The sequence below is a fragment of the Balaenoptera physalus genome, assembly GCF_965194825.1.
Source record: "Balaenoptera physalus genome assembly, chromosome: 7".
In the NCBI taxonomy this organism is placed as follows: domain Eukaryota; kingdom Metazoa; phylum Chordata; class Mammalia; order Artiodactyla; family Balaenopteridae; genus Balaenoptera; species Balaenoptera physalus.
Window position 1 is genome coordinate 67,508 of NC_138886.1, and position 21,315 is coordinate 88,822.

General features: G+C 40.2%; 1 protein-coding gene across 5 annotated transcripts in view; it reads right to left on the minus strand.

Moving 5' to 3' along the window:
• Positions 1-21,315, minus strand: part of CACNA1B (calcium voltage-gated channel subunit alpha1 B) — a 187,173-nt gene that overhangs the window by 56,838 nt on the left and 109,020 nt on the right. For all 5 annotated transcript variants that reach the window (XM_082469396.1, XM_082469394.1, XM_082469395.1 and 2 more), the window contains exon 21: positions 1,137-1,263. In XM_082469396.1, the coding sequence (XP_082325522.1) occupies positions 1,137-1,263 (127 nt within the window). The remainder of the gene's footprint in view (positions 1-1,136; positions 1,264-21,315) is intronic.

Here is a 21,315-nt window from a genome sequence, read left to right on the forward strand (position 1 = left end):
GGTTTCACCTGAGATCTCTCACCTCCTCCAGGAAGGCTCCCCTGACTCTCCCCACCTGCTGCAAGACACCAGACCTCCCTGCTTTACCGTCCACGTTGTACTCATTTGACGGACACCACCCGGTCGGTGCTGGAGGCCGAGGCCTTATCCGTCTCTACCGCCATCTTACTCCAAGCCCCTAGCAGAGCAAGCTCCCCACAGACGTATGCTGAAAGGAGGAACGTGGGGAGGATGGACGACGGGGACTGGTGGAAAGACTGCTGGATGCCCGGGGCAGAAGGGCTGGCTGGACACGTGGGTAAAGGACGGAGCACGAGCTCCTCAGACCCTGCTGCGCTGCCCCCCTGGGTGGTGTGGTTCCGCCTTTGCTCTACCTGCGTCTCTGCCTGGTGGGCTCCCACGACCCCTGCCACGTCTCGGTTCCAATCCCACTTCATGTCAGCAGCCCCCACCGTCCACATCTCCAGTCCCCGCTTTGTGCTTCCTCTTAGCCCTTCCCTCCATGAACCATCTCATGTCCCCTCCCTAACGTCCTGTCTGCTGTCTGCCTCTCCACTCGCTTGTAAGCTTAAGAACGGACGGGGCCCTTGTCCGTTCTGCTCATGACCACGTAGTCCCAGCACCTAGAACGCTGCCTGGTACATGAATATTGGTTGAGCTAATGAAGGCAGGTGGACTGATGAGTGGACGAGACTCATGGTGGCGTAAACAGAGGGGAGAAAACGTGGACAGACACGTGGGTGACTGTGACGCACCACCTGATGGGAGGTGGGCGGAGGGCAGCACATACGCACGATGGATGTAAACTGGGTGTGTGTGTGCAGAGGTGAACTAAGGCTGCAGTGCGGGCTAAGAACAAGGCCCTGGGACCAACCGTCTGGGTTCAAATCCCAGCTCCGCCACCGAGATGGACGGGCTGTGTGTCTGGACACCGGCCTTCCCTGTGGCTTCGTGTCTTCATCTGCCAAGTGAGGTGACAGTAGCGTGTGCTTTGTGGGATGCTGTGGTGATCAATCAGGGTATTAACACACGTAAAGGGGCAGGTCGCGTCTAGCGCACGCTGGTGGCGTGTACACGTGGATCACGGGCCACGGACACGAGGACGGCACAGGGCACGGGCTGGTGACAAGACTCACAGGTTGGTGGGGCTTAAGCAGAACATGGAGCTGTAAGGCACGATGGGCCGGGGGCCGCTCCTCATCACATCATCAGCTTCCACCTCCTTCTTCCCTTCTGCTTGGCCTTCCAGGTCCACGTTACCACCTGCAAGGACACGAGGCCACCAAGTCAGGGGTGTGGCTCATAAACCCACATCACGCAGGTCTCGCCCCGGGGCGACAGACACTCTCCCAGCTCCAACCCCACAGGTCTTCGTGGACCCACCCGGGGAAGGGCGTGCGGCTAAGAACACAGCTTCGCATGAGACCCCTCCGATCACCGCCAGGCCGCCACTGAGGCGAACAGTGCAGGGCCGTGCCGGCGCTGAGGATCTGGGCCGTCTGCCGCAGAGATCCCAAGACCCTTCCTCACCTCTCCCTTCACCAGGGTCGCTGGGGGAGCAGCGCCAAGCCTGGCGGGCGTCCCTGGCTGTGGACTTCTCTGCTTCCCTAGGGGCCATAAATCTAGATGTTCTAAGAACACCAAAGCCGCCTTCAGCCCCAGAGACCAAGGCCAGTAGGTTCCCCCACCCCAGTTCAGGGCTCACTCCTCGAGAGAACGCATCCTGGGCTGCCTGGTGAGAGTTCCCGCTGTCGCTGCAGGGGTTTGGGGCAGGGCCAACAGGGCAGCGAGGAGAGGGGCCGGCCTGGCCTGAAGCCGCTCTCCTGAACCTGCTGGTCAGGCCTGACCCGCGCACAGGGCCCGCAGAGGACACTGGCCCAGGGAGGACGCGGGCACTGCCGTCGCCCACACACCCGCTTGGCCCTTGTCCCTCGCTCTTCATCACCCCCCTTCCCTAAGGCCCATCCTCTGCGCTATCAGCACCCCCTCCTCCACTCGGCACCCACAAATCAAAGTCCCCAGGTTAACATGGCTGTGACCACTGTTTTTAAGTAGATTTTGCTGTTCTGCATAGTATGTTTCTCACAACAGTGTTTCATTTTTAACTATCCTAATGTACGTTTCCATTCTTGCGGGTAACAGTTCCTGAGACCCCAGGGACGCCAGGGAGGACAGTGCAGTGACTTGGAGCCAATGCCCACTGTCCACCTCACTTTTACTTCTTGGAAGAAGCATAAAGGCAGAAATGAGGGAGGTTCCCTCCAGCATGTGTGAAGACGAAGGCTCTAAGCTTCTCCCCTGGCTGCTGGCCACTCTGAAGTCCTGCAGGGAACAGCCGGGCCAGAGAAAACAGCCTTGACCTGACCGTGAAACCAGCCTGAGCCACAGCAGCTACGATGCTTCCTAGACTGTCAGCTGCCACCACCCGGCACCATTCAATTCCCGGCTGAAGGCATAAACTATAGCATCTTCTAAGAAAGCAACTGGGCAAACTTATTTAAAGTAAAAAATCCTGTCTATTGATTTAATTTGTACAAAATTATCTCCTAAGGAAATCAAGCATGCACACAAACATCTGTATTCACAAAGGTGTTTTTTATATAAGTTCTTTTACAATAACAAAATCTATGGAAAGTATAACCATAGGAGATCGACTAAGTGTGCAATACTTACAGGAAGCATCATACTATGAACACTAAAAATGCATACAGGGCTTCCCTGGTGGTGCAGTGGTTGAGAATTTGCCTGCTAATGCAGGGGACACGGGTTCGAGCCCTGGTCTGGGAAGATCCCACATGCCGCGGAGCAACTAGGCCCGTGTGCCACAACTACTGAGCCTGAGCGTCTGGAGCCTGTGCTCCGCAACAAGCGAGGCCACGATAGTGAGAGGCCCGCGCACCGCAATGAAGAGTGGCCCCTGCTTGCCGCAACTAGAGGAAGCCCTTGCACAGAAACGAAGACCCAACACAGCCAAATAAATAAATAAAAATAAATAAATAAATAATAATTTTTAAAAAATGCATACAAATAGTTTAAATGACTTATCATAAGCTTTAAAGAAGAAGCTTATGATAAGGTAAGTTAAAAAAAAAAAAAAAAAAGACAGGCTACACACTTGTATATCCCAGATGGGCTCAACTATGAAAAATAACATATACAGGGAGAGAAATAACACCAAAATAACAGTAACTGTGGTGATCTCCGAAAGGCTTTCTGATAATAATCTTAATTCTCTTCACTATACTTTTAACACTAAAATTTTTTTTTCTGTGATGAGCATGTGTAACTTTTAAATTAAGAAACATTTATTATTTTAAAACCACAGCTTTTCAGACTCTTCCACAATAACAATTAAGCAAACCCAAGGACAAGTAAACTGGGAAAAAGGAACCAATACACACTGAATGAAGAATTTTTCTGCTCAAAAGAAGCGGAACAAAGATGCCAGAGCCTGGATGGAAATACTTCTCCTGAAATAGATTTACTACTACAACAACAGCAGAAATCATCAATTAAGTCAAAACAGACCAGGAATAGAGGGAGAGGATCAAAACGAGAACTACAACAGACTAAGAAAATATCCTGTTGGAAGCTGTTTAAAAATAAAAATAAAAAAAGACTAGACAGTAACAAAAATTAATTCATTGAAACAGAAGACAATCAAGCCAGATGGCCAGATATGGGGGAGGGGGGTGGATAAAGAAAGGAACAGAACTTCCCTGAAAACAACATGTGCCGGCCTGGTCCAGGTGCTTTATTCTCACAGCGGCACTTACTGGCACGTATTATTACCTCCAGTTTGCAGATTAAGAAACTGAGGCTGAACGGAGGAATTACACTGTGGGGACATTACCGACCAAAGCTGGGGTGAGGCACCACATTGAACTGCTCCCTCCAGGGGACTGAAGGGAGAGCAGGCGGGCAGTGCGTGGGGCTTCCAGGGAAGCACAGCTGAGTCCTCGGACAAGAACGGCCCTCATCTGGCCCACAGAATCCCCACCGGCCAAGGCAGTCATTTCCAACTTGAAGAGAACTTAAGCCTAATATCCCAAGGCATCCACCATGTACAAAGAATTTCTCTCCTATAGCTAGGTACCATCCTTGGGAGAACTGAAAAAGCAACCAAACAATTCTTTTTCTGTAGGGCTTGATGATCAAACAAAGCCCACTTCAGAAAGGGTGGATTACGGTCAGTCATATATGAACCCAAAACAAAAAACATCAGCAAACATACAAGGACCAGAAAACAAACATCACCCCCATACAAGGTGGGTGAAAGACAGCAGAAACAAGTAATATATATATATATAACCCCCAATGGACTTCAGATATAAGTACCTTTAGATGAGGACTATAAAAGAACTAAACAAAAAAAAAAAGAACTAAACATAAATATGTAAAGAAATAAAAAAAAAATGAGTCTTTAAAAAATGAACAAGCAATAGAAGTCTATAAAATTGACCCAGCATTTCCATGGCCTATGACAGAGAGGCTTAAAAAGGACTCACCCTCCTACTAAAAACAACTATAAAAGCTGAAAAAAAATACATAACTGTTTAAAGGCACAGGGAACCAGCTGACACGGACAGAACCTGAGAAGCTACAATCCTTGGGAGAAAGGAGGCACGAGGCGACCCCTGTGCACATGGGGCCATTTTCCCATTTTTAGAAGCAGAAAGCAACACGCCTACTGGGAGGAGGAGTAAAAGACTGGAGCTTGAGGATGACACAGTGTCTGGGAATGAGGGGCAAAATCCCAGAGAGGAGAGAAGGGCATAGAAGTGAGTCCCTCTGTCGGTCCCGATTAATTCCCCTCCAGTCACTGCTGCACAAGAGCAAGGCAAGGCTGGTCTCTGCCAGAAGCAAAGGGCCTCGAGGAGAATGCGGGGCTGAAGACTTGATACTGGGTGCAAATGCAAACAGAGATTTAACTTCGCTATCATTTTGCACTCGGATTGTTCTTGTTTTTGTTAGTGTTCTGGTTAAAGAGCTGCATATCTTGAATAATTTGCTCTTAACCATACTTTGTCTACAAGGCCTATTATTTTCAATGCATCGCATTTTCAGAAATGCATACATAATGTTATAGCAGGAAGGTCTGTACTTCAGGAAGATAGAAAATGATATTAAAGGAAGGTCTGCAATGTAAGAAATTGGTAAATCTATCAGTAAATAAACACAGTATCTATAAAGTTGTTAGGAAGGAAGAAGCTTTTCCTCTACATTCCTACGTTCTTCTGACTGGTCTAAGAATTAAACTGACGTGAGATTAACAGGAGAAAATCAAATTTAACTTCGTACATACCGGAACCACACATACGTGAGCGGTTCAGACAGAAGGGTGAAATGAGGTATATGCACCACCTTAAGCTAAGGGATGGGATCGGGGCCTGGGGCTTCCAGGGACAGGAGCGTCATTCACAGGACAATATAAACAAGGGCAGGTTTTCGGTAATTAGACGCTTGCCCTGCCAAACAGATGGGGGCCACTTAGATAACACGTATCTCTGGTAATAACTCTTTCCTGGGAAAAATCCCCAATTTAAATTTTTCTAGGTAGTTAAGGGAGGGGCAGTTGCTTCTCTTGAACCCACAGGGACTCAACTGCCCTTAGCTCAAAATAATCCTCACGCAAAAGTGACACATTCTGGGGAGGGTTCATCCTGAACGCCTACAAAGTCAGAACAATAGTAATATCTATTTTGTGGGGGAGAAAAGGACTAAAATGCTGGATGCTAACAAGGAAGTTGGGGGAAATGTGATCGCAGCTGCTGTTCTAAGGTCTTAGAACTTAATAAAATAACTATAGATTTTGTTATGCATGCATGATAGAATTATAAGGATAACCACTTTAAAAAAAAACAAAAATAATTCATAGTTTATAAACTAATATAGAGGGAAAAATGTGACACGAAAGCAAATAAACAACCAATTATTCAATACTAAAAAGGAAGGAAAGGAGGAAAAAAATAGGAAAAATGGAACAAATGTCACAAGTCCAAGTAAACTAATAATCACAATACATACAAGCAGACGGAACCTGGTTACTGACTGACACAGATCACCCAGATGGAATTTTTAAAAATACCGTTATACATATAACTGTTAGTTTCCAAGAGACAAGCCTAAAATCGAGGCCACATCAAGGCTGGAAGTCAAAAGATGGGAAAAGATACACTTGGCAAATGTTCATTAAAAAAACAAAATAAAACAAAACTCAGGTATATATTCACATCAGAAAATTACAATATAAGAAAAAATCATTATTAGAGTTAAAGCGGGTCAGCAGAAGATGACAAAAAGTTCAGCTCCACTAAGACACAGCAATTTTAAATATACATAAAGTGGCTTAAAACATAGAAAGCAAACACATATATTTTAACATAAGCTTTTTTTTGAAAAAAAGAATAAATTAAAGGAAAAGCCTAACAAAAGAGAATCAGAAACACATAGTTACTATTTTAGAAACATACACAATAGTACTTGGTCATCTGTTAGAATGTTTCCTATACTGAACTGCATGTTTCAAACTATTCAAAATAACTGCATTAAATATAGAAACTTAAAAAAAAATATACACACACACACACACACAAAGCAAGAGCTGACAGATCTACAGAAAGAGATTTCAATGCACCTCCCTTAATTATCGATGGGTCAGTGTGGCAAAATATTAGTGAATATATAGAATATTCAGCAACACAACTAACAAACTTGATTTAGCAGACAAATGTAAGAAGCCAAGTGTTCCCCAAATTAGAGAAAACATAGTCCTCTTAAGTAAGCATACATAAAACATTTACAAAAGTTGACCATATGCTAAGCCATAAAGCAGTCGTAAATCTCTCGTCTCAAAGAAGACCCTCATGCCGGTCATGTCCTCTAATCACAGTACAATTAAGTTGCAATTTAAGGCAATAATCAGAAACCAAAAGATTAATTAAGATTTAAATTTTACAATTGGAAATTGAAAAACAGACATTAAATAGTTCATGGGTCAAAAATTATATATCATAGGCAGTATAAATGTGTCTACATAGAAAACAGCAGAAAAATTATTTAGAGTAAGAGAGTCTGTTTGGCAACTCTGGCTGGACACAAAACTGAAGGACAAAAATTGCTTGCATTTCTACATGGTAGGGGCAAAAAATTTTTAAATACAATTTTTTTAAACAATACTATTTAAAAAACAGCATAAGTAAAAAGACAAAAGAAGGAATTTGGGGCAGTGAAACTACTCTGTATGATACTATAATGACACAGGTCATTATACATTTGTCCAAACCCTTAAAAGGTACAGCAGCAAGAGTGAGCCCTACTGTAAACCTTGGACTTTGGGCGACAACGCCGGTTCATGGAGGCTCACTGACCGTAACAAATGTACCACTGGGTGGGGGAGGCTGACGGTGCAGGGGCAGGGAGTGTACAGCAAGTCTCTGTGCTTTCCATTTAATTTTACTTTGAAACTAAAACTGCTCTAAAAATAAAAAGACAAAAATACAAATTTTTCAGGGTAACAGAAAAGAGATACAAATATAAAATCTAAGTAGTTAGGTAAAAATCCTATAATCTTACATTTGAATTACAAATGCCAAAAGAATACATGGTATATTCTTCTTTTTTAAAAAGAAAAAAAAAAGTCCTAAAAAGCCTGAAAGCAGTAAAAATCTAGTAGCAATGACCATATTGGTAAATAATACCATTTCTCACCAAAGGAACCACAGCCTCTCAGATCAGGTTCTACAGAAACAGACCATGAGATGAGGGTCCATGTGCAAGTGGCTGACTAAGGACGGACTCCCAGAAGGAACTGGAAGGGAGCAAGAAGGCAGACCAGGGCAGAGAAGGGGGCCAAAAGAGGGGGCGGCTTCAGATAAAGTCCTGCGACAGCGTCAGCTGCTCCTTCGGGGGACCCTGGGGTCTGACCCAAGCCTCAGAGTTGTCAGACCTGAAGCCAGAGGGCTGGGCTTTCACCTCCCGCACTCCTGTGCCTGGTGAGGGCCACCTGGGGGCGTCAACCCTCAGGGACTTCCACCTTCCATCCCCCACGTGTTGGGAAGCACCTCTAGTGGTCAAGGGCAGCCCTCCAAAGAGGAGCTGAAGGTGAGGCCACTGGAGGCAAAAGGACCCTGAAGGAAGGGAAGGGAGATCTGGAAAAACAGCAGGTGTCCAGGACACAGGTCTCCTTGGAGAAATGGCCGATTCCAGGTCTGGGCAGGAAAGGTACACAATGATCCTGGAATGTTTTGTCACAGATGAAAGCAGAAAGCTGTCAAAGACAACAAGCTGTGAGAAGGTAAAAAAGCCAACTTTAAGGGGCTCCCACTATCCAGAGACCCGACAATTTGAGCATCAGAACTAACAGTGAGTCCAAAGGACTGAAACACACCAAACACGTTAAAATCCAAAGATTCATAACAATAATTTCGTTAAAGCTCTCGATGACTGTATTTGGAGTTCCTAGTGTACCAACTCGCTATTCTGAAAACTCATATGTAAAGGGACGGAATTAAGCGTGTATCTTGCTAATACAAATACAAACTGTATTTCAGGGTAACCAAAGAGTTGATGAGGGAAGTTCTTCCTTATAGAAAATGTCAGAATAATTAATGCAGAGAGCATGATAGAATTATAAATTCACAACTGTGCAATGCCAAATAAAATCACAGATCTGGGTGACCATCATCAGTGCCTACTAGATCACTAGGGGAAAGGTTGGTGGAGAACGTGACAGTGGACGGATAGGGCTCTACCCACCGAGCAATCTTAACGCTGCCCACAGGAAAACACTAGATGGTACGTGGCTCCGGATGGAACGTGAGATGAAGCACACAGCCAGCCGCCTAGGAAGCTTCCCCAACGAGTTTTAACCTGATCACAGTCAAGATCTGCGGTTCACAGACAAGGGTGATTTTGCCTCCTAGGGATACCTGGCAACGTCTGGAGACTTTTATTTTTGGTTGTCACAACTACAGGGTACTACTGGCATCTAGAGGGGAAAGGTCAGGGATGCCGCTAAACATCTTAAAACGCACAAGACAGCCACCACCAACAAAACTTCAATAGCGCCAAGGTTCAGACGGCCTGTTTTAGGATCTAAATATCAGTTAACAGGAGATACTGAGGACAGAGAAATGTGTTAAATGACACCATGATGCAATCAACCCAATCCAGAACGGTTTACAGTTTCTTCAACAAATAAATGGCATGCAGAAAATAGTCACAGAGTAAAACAGATGTAAACAGATTAAGCTAAGTCAAATGAGCAAACCTTGTTTGGATCCTGATTCAAACAGATCAATAGTAAAAAGTTATTTTTGAGATAATTGGTAAAATTTGAACTTGGGATAGGTATTAGATAATACTAAGAAATTATTATCAACTTTGCTAGGTGTAATAATGCTATTGTGGTTGTTAAATCCTTAATTGTTAGAGATGCTTACAGACACAGTTATACCTAAAGTGATTAAAAGGAAAAAAAAAGTGAAACATGATTGGCAAAATGTGGATAATTGCTTTGAGGGTGAATGGCAGCAAATAGGGGTTCATTATACTTGTGTCTCTACTTACACTGTTTCGATTTTCCATAATAAAAAGGTTTTTATGTAAGCAGCCAGAGAGAGAAGAGAGAGCCACACAATGGAAGCATTTGGACTAATGATTAGCTTCTCTACAGAAACAGCAGGAGGCAGAAGACAGTGGAATAGTCTCAAAACACAGAGAGGAAATAACGAACCAACTAGAATTCCATACAAATTGAAACTACTGTCACAAACAATGGCAAAAAGATTTTTCAGGCAAATTGAGAGAATTTACCACCATCAAACCTCACTAAAATAAATTAGAAAAGATGTTCTTCATGCAGAAGGAAAAAAAAGCCAAATGGATGATCTGAAATACAAGGGGTGATAAAATACAAGAAAAAAAAAATGAAATCAACAGGAAAAAAATTTTTAAACCAATAAAGAAACCTCTGCCATTTGGAAATTCAAAATTGTACTTATGAATAACTAATGGATCAAATAATAAATCATAATGAAACCTGGAAAAAGATTTAGAACTAAAAAATATGACATTTCATAACTTGTAACATAAAACTAAAATAATTCTTAGAGTCAACGTTAAATAAAGCCTTAAACACCCTAGCAAAGTAGAAAGGCTTGTGTCAGAGCTGAGTATTCAACTAATAAATGGGGAAAGAGATTACAATAAGAAAGCAGAAGAAAAGAAACAATAAATAAGAACATAAGGACTTCCCTGGTGGCACAGTGGTTAAGAATCTGCCTGCCAACGCAGGGGACACGGGTTTGATCCCTGGTCTGGGAAGATCCCATATGCCACAGAGCAACTAAGCCCGTGCACCACAACTACTGAGCCTGCACTCTAGAGCCCCTGAGCCACAACTACTGTGCCTGCGTGCCACAACTACTGAAGCCCACTCGCCCTAGAGCCCACGTGCCAAAACTACTGAACCCACGTGCTGCAACTACTGAGCCAGTGTGCTGCAACTACTGAAGCCCGCGCACCCAGAGCCCATGCTCCGCAACAAGAGAAGCCACCGCAATGGGAAGCCCACACACCACAACAAAGAGTAGCCCCCACTTGCTGCAACTAGAGAAAGCCCGTCTGCAGCATTGAAGACCCAACGCAGCCAAAAAATAAAAGAACTAATGAAACAGAAAAAGATATGATAGAGAAGCTCAAGAAGGCCAAAGTTGAGACTTCAGTAGCCTATTAAAATGGACAGAACTTTAGGGGGAAAAAAAGGGTTTATCAAGGGAAGGAAGAAGGGAGGGAGGGAGGGAGGGAAGGACGGAAAGAAGAAGAGAAGGAAGGAAGGAAATTAAAAATGTAATGTGGCCATAACTACAAATCCAGCGGAAACTAAAAAGATAAGAGGCTGGCTCCCACAGACAACAGCAGTCACCCACACTCAGATTTCTCCCTACGTGCTCCATAACCCATGTGGTTGATAAGGAGAGGTGATAAAATCATCCACAGTCCATGCCTACAGCATATGGGAAATAAGAAAACTACAAACTTGAATTTACATGTAAGTGGGAAAACAAACCCCAGACCTGCAGAATCAGACAGGGATTGTGTGGAGAAGGGAGAGTGAGGAGGGTCCTAGTAATGCTGGAACACAGACAACATCAACTCATTCACCCACAGGAGAGAAGCCCCCCACCCCTCGCCACCCCCCATCAAGCAGGGAAATACTGAGACCAGGTTTGAGACCTGCCAGGTCAGGGTGTTGCTTCTGGGGACTTGGAAGGAGGGGCTTGGAAAGTACAAGGCACTGGAGATGGCAACCTGGAGAAGACGGTGAGAGACGCGACTTCAGTGGCTCAGTGATGTAGGGAAAGAAGAAACAAGTGTCTGAGGTCCAGGGTCCTCCAGAGATAGGATTTTATTACAGAATTAGAACTAGACAAACACTCCCCACTAGGCACCACTGAAAAAGAAACTGGGTTTCACTGTACTAAATAAGAAGGTGTTCTTGAACTAGAAATCAAGTAAGCTGCCCAAACCCCTCCCCTACTCTTCACAAAATCACATGTAATTTTTGGTCCAGGAAACTGTAACATACTTCCTCATTATCAGAAAAATGAACCCAACAACCATACAAAGCTTCTACATAAGAACATAGAAAGTAAGGATGAAAACCTTTCAGGTAGTAAAAATACTCAGCAAAAAAAACAACTGCAAAGCAGAGGAAAACTGTTACACAACTTTCCAACATGAATTAAATACAATTAAACAAACAGTTGTTGATAAGGAAAAAACACCACAAATCAGATTCAAAAGCTCAAAATAAAAATGTATGGACAACTAGGTGATATGAGATGAGAGCTGACCAAACAGGAGAGAAATTGAAAAAAAAGACAAAAATATCTGAGAAATAAAGTTAAAGAGAAAAAATTGTCTTGGAAATCACAAGGAGACAACAGATAAGTCCAAGGGAAAATAGATATGACTGAAATTATAGCAAGGGAAAAAGAATTTAGGGGTGAAATGAAGAATGAGTTTTCAGAAGGGTAAGAGAGAAATCCATACAGAAGATAGGCAAAGGAGATTTAACATCTGTATAACTGGAATGTCTGAAAAACAAAAATAAAACAATGTAATAGAACTAAAATTTAAAACTGTAATCCCACAAATTTTTCCTGAAATGAAATAACACCTATCAATTGATTTTTGACAAAAGTACCAAAGTATTCCATGGAAAAAGACAGCGTTTTCAACAAACAGTAATGGAACAAATGGACATCAATGGTGGTGGGGGAGTGGATAATGAGAACCTCAACCCTTACCTCATGCCATATATAAAAATTAACTCAAGACTTCAGCTTCTGAAAAGATGGAATAGAGGTACTTTCTTCCATTCATCCTTCTAAGCACAACTAAAAACCCTCGACATCATATGTAAGGCCAACCTAAGAAGATTCTGAAAGGTGGAGAAAAGAAGGCAGATTTGCTGGTATCTTGGAAACTGAGGAACAACACAACAACAGGTTTTTTTTCTGGGTTTTTTTTTTTATGCCTCATATACCCTTGGTGCTGGAGAAGCCAGCAACCCAGAATGCCAACAGGAAAGATTTTTAATGTCCAGCTCTCCCTAGTGACAGGACCAGGAAAGGTAGAGCCTAACCAGGTGGGAAATGTATAGTCAATAACCACTCTACTAACACCACAGAAAAAAACCACAGCCCTGCTTCCACTCATATGAGCAGAGGCCAAGTGGGGAGCCTAGACCTCCACCCTCACCAGTCTGTAATGAGGTATCCAAAGCCCCTACTGAGGTGGTATCAGAGAGAGCCAAGTGAGTGCAGGAACTTTCATACCCACCCTGTGGTAATAATAAGACTCCCAACGCATGCAGTATCAGAAAAGATTACATGGGTAGCCTGGACTTCGATTCTTATCCAGAGGTAAGGAGGCATCCCCTTCCCTTTATCTGCTAGAGTGAATCTTACTGGAAAGTCGGGACTTTTACCACCACCCAGAGGTAATGAGGTCAACCCTTACTGTGTCAATGCAGGCCATGTAGGGAACAGTAACAAGGCTTCCCCTCTCTCCCAGACAAGACGGTATCAGTGGAGGCCCAGCGGGGAGCTAGAATTCCTAGCTCAGCCCAGCTGGCACAAGGAACCCACTCCCACTGGGTGTCAATGAAGGGCAAGTGAGGAACCTGTATTTCACCCCAATTTGTCAATAATGAGGCAGCTCCCCAACCCTCCCCCTGTTGGTGTGTTGTCGCAGCAGACCAGCGAAAACAGAAGACTTAAATAAGACTCAGAGGCTCATAACATAATATCAAAATGTTTAGGTTTCAATCAAAAATCACTTGTCATACCAAGAACCAGGAAAAACTCAATTTGAATGAGAAAAGACACCAAGATAATACAGATGTTAGAATTATCTGACAATGATTTTAAAGCACCCATCATAAAAATGCTTCAACAGATGATTAAAAACACATTTGAAACAAATGAGAAAAAAATCTCAGCAAAGAAAAAGAAGATATAAAGAACCAAACATAAATTTTAGAACTGAAAAATACACTAACTGAAATTAAAAACTTAATAGATGGGCTCAACAGCAGAATGGAGGGCACAGAGGAAAGAATTAGTGAACTGGAAGACAGAACAATAGAAATTACTTGATCTGAACAACAGAGAGAAAATAGACTGAAAAAAGTAAACAGAGCCTCAGGGACCTTCTGGACTATAACAAAAGATCTACCATTCACGTCAACAGAGTCCTGGAAAGAAAAGAGAAAGAGGGCAGAGCTGAAGACGCAGTCAAAGACATAATGGATGAAAATTTTCCAAAAGTGGCAGAAAGACATAAACCTACAAATTCAAGAAGCTGAGTGAACCCCAAACAGGATAAACCTAAAGAAACTCATGCCAAAATACATCATAATCAAACTTCTGAAATACAAAGGCAAAGAAAAAATCTTGAAAGCAGCGAGAGAGAAACAACATCTTACCTATAGGAAGAAAACAATTCGAATGACAGTGGATTTCTCATCAGAAACCATGGAGGTCAGAAGGATGAGGCACACGTTTTTTCAAGTGCTGAAAAAAAAAGAACTGTCAACCCAGAATTCTATACCCAGTGAAAATATCCTTCAGGAATGAAAGGAAAATCAAGACATTCTCAGATGAAGGAAAACTAAGAGAATTTGTCACCTTCAGACCTACCCTAAAAGAATGGCTAAGGAAGGTCCTCCAAACAGAAAGTTATAAAAGAAGAAATATTAGAATATCAGGAAGGAAGAAACAAAGAACAATAGAAAGAGTAAAAATACAACACACTTTCCTTCTCCTCTTGAGTTTTCTGAATTACGTTTTACAGTTGAAGCAAAAATTATAACACACAATGATGTGCTTCTAAATATATGTAGAGGAAACATTTAATTATTTTATACATGCAGAGGAAAAAGAGAGGTAAAGTTTCTATACTTTACTCCAACTGGTAAATGACAACCCTAGTAGACTGAGACAAGTTATATATATGTAATACTTAGAGGAGGCATTAAAAAAACAATACAAAGAGATACACTCAAAAATACTATAGATAAATCAAAGTGGAATTCTAAAATATAAACAAGTAACCCACAGGAATGCAGGAAAAAGAAACCAGAAAAATAAAAAACAGAAAGAATAGGGGGACTTCCCTGGCAGTCCAGTGGTTAAGACTCCACGCTTCCAATGCAGGGGGCGTGGGTCTGATCCCTGGCTGGGGAACTAAGATCCCATATGCTGTGTGGTGCAGCCAAAAAATAAAAAATAGAAAAAATAAACAATAGGAAAAATAAAACAGTAGATGTAAGCCATAATATATAATTACATTAAACATAAATTGTCTAAATATGCAAAAAAAAAAAAAGAACTGACAGAGTGGATGAAAAACATGACCCAACGATATGCTGTCTACATATAAAATATACCTTAAAATATACCTATATAGGTAGTTTAAAAGTAAAAAGATGAAAAAGATATACATCTTATAGGCAAATATTAATTTAAAAAAACAAGGGTGGGTATATTTATATCAGATAAAGTAGACATCAAAGCAAAGAAACTTATCAGGTATAAGGGACACACTACACAATGATAAAAGGGTCAATCTTTCAAGAAGACAGAATTCTAAATGTGTATGTACTCAGCAACACAGCTGAAAAATATGTAAAGCAAAAACAGACAAAACTGAAAGAAACAGACACTTGATCTGGATAGGGGTTTAAGAAGCACATTTATAGTTGGATACTGGAACATCTCTTTCTCGACAATTGATAGATCTAGAGAGAAAATCAGCATGCACACAGAACTCCACAGGATCCAACAGGATCTAACCTATACTTACAGAATACTCCACCCAGCAACAGCAGTATACATATTCCTTTCAAGCACACCCAGAACACATACCAAGAAATGCCATCTCCTGGGCTAATAAACAAACCTTAACAAATTTAAAAGAACTGAAATCATACAGAGTGTGTTCACTGACCACAAAATATTCAAACTAGACACCAAACAGAAAGATAACAGGAAAATCTCCAAACACTTGGAAACTAAATAACACATTTCTAAATAAACCATGAGTCAAAGAGCAAGTCTCAAGGGAAATTCTTAAAACAGAACTGAAAGAAAATGAAAAGATAACATATCAAAATCTGTGGAACACAGCTAAAGCAGTACTAAGAAGAAAATTTATAGCACTAAATGTTTACATTAGAAAAGAGGAGAAGACTTAATCTAAGCTCCCATCTCAGGAAACTAAAAAAGAGCAAAATAAACCTGAAGCAAACAGAAAGAAGAAAATAATAAAGAGCAGAAATCAAATGCAAATGGAAACAGAAAAATAGAGAAAATCAATGAAACAAGAATGCGTTTCTTTGAAAAGATCAATGAGAGTAACAAATTTCTAGTAAGACGGACAAAAAAGAGACAAGACACAAAGCACCAATATCAAGAATGAGACAGGGGCAGTCACTACAGATCATGAAGACAGCGAAAGATAATAAGGGAATACTACAAACAACTATACACACATAAATTTGACAACTTAAGGGAAATGGGCCAATTCCTTCAAAAGCACAAACTAATGCAACTCACCCAGTATGATCACATAATATAGCCCTATTAAGGATAATTTTTAAATTCCAAAAAAGAAATGTTTCACTGGCAAATTCTATCCAAGATTTAAAGAATTAACACCAATTCTACACAGTCTCCTCCAAAAAACATAATAAGAAACACTATCCAATTCATTTTATGAATTTAGTATTATTCTGATACCAAAACCAGACAAAGAGTACGAAAAAGAAAACTGTAGCGCAAAATCCCTCATGAATCCAGAGGCAAAACTCTCTAACAAAATATTATCAAACAGAATTCAGCAATATATAAAGATAATTATACACAATGACCAGCAGAGTTTATCCCAGGGATGCAAGGCAGGTCAATATTTGAAAATCAATCAATGTGTAAACTACCATGTTACAGAAGAAAAACCACATGATCATATCAATTGACGCAGAAAATTTGATAAAATTCAACACTCATTTAATATAAAAATTTAGAAAAAAAAGCGACAGAGGGGAATTTCCTCAACTTGATAAAGAACATCTTAAAAAAAAAAAAAAAAAAAAAACCCCAAAACCACAGCTAACATCATACTTCATGGTGAAAGACTGAGTGCTTCCTCCTCCCACAAGATGGGAACAAGGGAAGAATGTCAGTTCTCACCACTGCTATCCGACACTGTACTGGAAGTCACAGCGCCACAAGGGAAGAAGGGAAATAAAAGGCATACATATCAGAAAGTAAAAAATAAAACTGTTCATTTGCAGAGTACTTGATTCTCTATATACTAAATCCCAAGGAATCTACAAACACTGAGGGGAAATACAAACCAAAATTGCGTAATTCCTTTAAAATCTGGTGAAAATGAAAACACCAAATATCAGAATCTATAGGCTACAATTAAATTAGTAACCAGAGGAAAATTCAGAGCCTTAAATAATCGTATAATAAAAACTAAAGACTAAAATAAACTTAAGTCTCCAACTAAAGAAGCTAGAAAAGGAATGACAAAGTAAAACAAGGCAGAAGGAGGGAAATAATGAAAATAAAATTGGAAAAAAAATGATTTTTAAAGAAAACCATAGTAGAACTAACAAAGATGCTGGTTCTTTTTATAAAAATCCACAAAATGTATAAACTTCTAACTAATTTAATCAAGAACATAAGGGGGAACACACAAAATATACAGGATAAAAAATAAGAAGGGGGAAAAAAAACAGTGAGCCAGAGCAAATTGTTTTAAAAACTTAAGCCACTTCTTTGCATAGGTCTAGGTACATAAGTTGGAAAACCTAGATCAAATGGATCATTACAGTTTACCAAACTGATCTTAGGAGATAAGAAAGTTTAAACAGACCAATATCCATACAGAAACAGATAAATTATCAAAGAATTATCCTAACAACAACAACAAAAACCAAACCCAGATGATTTCACAAAGGAATTGTACCAAATCTTTAAAGACCAAGTAATCCTAACGCTACTTACACTACCCCAGAAAAGGAAAAGAAGCAAACGTTCTAATTCTTTTTATGGATCAATAATAGGTACATCCTACAGAACATCTCCTCAGGTAAAATTTCTCAACAGAGCACCTCTTAGTTTTACAATACTCACACCTCAGGAGAATATATGTATCTCTCATTACAACGTTGTTGAGGCTTTCTTGACTGTTGTTTATGCAGGAAAAATGTATACATCCCCAAAACTCAAAACACTGAAAACTGTCAGGCAAGATTCCAAAGTCAGTTGGTTAGCTATCAGAATCATGTGTGGATGTTTTTGAAAAGTGCAAGTTTCACTGAAGGAGGTGCCCAAAGCAATTGCTTGTTAACAGCTATTTTAACTGTGGTGATCAGGAAACAATGTATTAAGTGTTTTCTGTGATTAACTGTGCTTTAGTTCTGTTTTAAGAAATTGGTTGGGGATTTTGAGTACAACTAATTATAATACATTATAATTTTTATAGTGCATTACAATTTTTTCCATCTAAAATAATGGGAAATGGGACTCCCATTACAACATGTGATTTTCAGAAATGGATTAATGAAGTTAAGGAAGAGATAACTATATAGCATTAATACCTAAACCTTATGACATTTGAACATGATATAGGAAAGCTACAGAACACATCTCAATATCCTAAAATACATCTCAATCCAAAAATCCTCCATAAAGTATCAATATTATCAAACAGAATCCAGCATCACATTAAAAAATAAATATGATAACCTAGTGGGGTTTATTCTAAGATTGCAAAGATAGTTCAAGATCTGAAAACTTATTAGTATAAATCCCCATATTTAAGGGGAAAATATATGATCTCTATGGATGCCGAAAAGACCTTCAACAAAATTCAACATCTATTCCAGATAAAAAAATACTTACTGAAAAAGAAATTAATGAACACTATAACATGATCTTATACACACACAGACACACACCTCTCAAGCCCAAAACCAGAATCTTACTTAGTGTAGGCAGAAGCAAGGTAAGGGTACCTAGTAACTCCAATGTTAGTATATTAGCTGGTGAAATCAGGCAAAAGAAAGAAAGAAAGGAAGAAAGGAGGAAAGAAGGAAGGAAGGAGGGAAGGAAGGAAGGAAGGAGAGAGAGAGGAAGGAAGGAAGGAAGGAGGGAGGGAGGGAGGGAAGGAAGGAAGGAAGGAAGGAAGGAAGGAAGGAAGGAAGGAAGGAAGGAAGACCTAATATTTGGAAAGGAATAGTTACAACTGTATTTGCAAAATTTTGCATAATATACTTGAGAAAAACCAAAGAGAATCAATGCTAAAACTAATGAACAATTTGAAGATACAGAAAAGTAGTAGGATACAAAATTAACATATAAAAGTCAATAGCCTAGATTTCTGCTCCTAGCAGAAGTAATACCAGGGACCAAATTAACCCTCCCACCAGTAACAATCAAAAACACCAGACATTAAGAAAATGAAAAGACAAGCCACCAACTGGGAGAAAATATATGCAAATCACATATCTGATAAAAGTCTTTATCAAAATTATACAAAGAACTCTAAAAATTCAACAATTAGAAAACAACAACCCAATTTAAAAGTGGGCAAAATGTCTGTTTTCAGACCACAATGAAACAAACTAGAAATCAATAACAGAAAGATAAATCTCAAAATATGTAAAGCTCAAACAACACACTTCTAGATAACATACGGGTCAAAGAAGAAATTTCAAGAGAAATTCTAAAATATTTTTAACTAAATGAAAATGAAAACACAACTTATCAAAGTTTGTTGGATGCAGCAAAAGCAACGCTTAGAAGGAAATTTATAGCGTTGAATGCATAAATTAGAAAAGAAGAAAGACCCAAAATCAATAATCTAAGCTTCCACCTTAGAAAGAGAAAAAAGAGCAACTTAAATCCAAAGTAAGCAGAAGAAAAGAAATCATGAGAATTAAAGCAGAAATCAATGAAACTGAAAACAGCAAATCAACAGAGAAGATCAATGAAACCAAAAGTTGGTTCCTTGAAAAGATTAGTAAAATTGATAAGCCTCTAGCCAGGCTAGCTAAGATAAATGAGGGGAAACACAGATTCCTAATATCAGAAATAAAAAAGGAGACATCACTACTGATCCCATGGACATTAAAAGGATAATAAATTAATACTATGAACAACTCTATGCCCACAAATTTGATAAACTACTTGAAATGGACCAATTCCTTGGAAGGACACAATCTGCCAATATTCAAGAAGAAACAGATAATCTAAATAGGTTTATATCTATTTCTTCTAAATAGGTTTATGTCTATTAAAGAGATTGAATCAATAATCAACTACCTTCTAAGTCAGAAAACACCAGGCCCAGATGGGTTCACTGGTGAATGCTACCATATATTTAAGAAAGAAATCATACCCATTCTCTACAATCTCTTTCAGAAGATAGAAGCAAAGGGAATACTTCAAACTAATTCTAGGAGGCCAGCATTACCCTGACACTAAAACCAAACAAGCCGTCACAAGAAAACTATAGACCAATATCTCCCATGAATACAGATATAAAAATTCTCAACAAAACATTAGCAAATCAAACCAAAAAAAGTATAAAAAGAACTATATACCACAACCAAGTGGGATTAATCCCAGGCATGTGAGGCTGGTCCAACATTCAAAAATCAATTAATGCAGGACTTCCCTGGTGGTGCAGTGGTTAAGAATCCATCTGCCAATGCAGGGGACACGGGTTCAATCCCTGGTCCAGGAAGATCCCACATGCCGCAGAGCAACTAAGTCCGTGCACCACAACTACTGAGCCTGTGCTCTAGAGCCTGTGCGCCACAACTACGGAGCCCACATGCCACAACTACTGAAGCCCGTGCGCCTAGAGCCCGTGCTCTGCAACAAGAGAAGCCACCACAATAAGAAGTCTGCGCACCGCAACAAAGAGTAGCCCCCCGCTCACTGCAACTAGAGAAAGCCCGCGCGCAGCAATGAAGACCCAACACAGACAAATAAATCAATTAAATTAAAAATAAATAAATAAATAAAATTATTTTTAAAAATCAATTAATGTAATCCATAATAACATCAACAAACTAAAAAAGAAAAATCATATGATCATATCAACAGGTGCAGAAAAAGCATTTGACAAATCCAACACCCATTCACCATAAAAACTCTCAGTAAATTGGAATAGAGGGAATTTCCTCAACTTTATAAAGAATATGTACCAAAAAAACCTACAGCTAACATCATACTTAATGGTGAGAAACTCAAAGCTTTCCTACTAAGATCACGTACAAGGAAAATATGCCCCTCTCACCACTCCTTTTCAACACCATACTGGAAGTCCTTGCTAATGCAATAAGGCAAAAAACAACAACAACAACAACAAAAAACTATACAGATTGGGGAGTAAGACTAAAAACTTGTATTTGTTTGCAGATGACTTGATCACCTATATAGAAAATCTGAAAGAATCAACAAAAAAACTCCTGGAACTAATAACTGATTTTAGCAAGGTTGCAGGATACAGGGTTAACACACAAAAGTCAACTGTTTTCCTATATAGCAACAATGAACAAGCGAAATTTAAAATTAAAACACAACACTATTTATATTAGCACCCCACCAAAATGAAATACTTAAGCATAAATCTAACAAAATATGTACAAGATCCCTATGAGGAAAACTACAAACTCTGATGACTGAAATAAAGGAACTAAATAAATGGAGAGATGTTCCATGT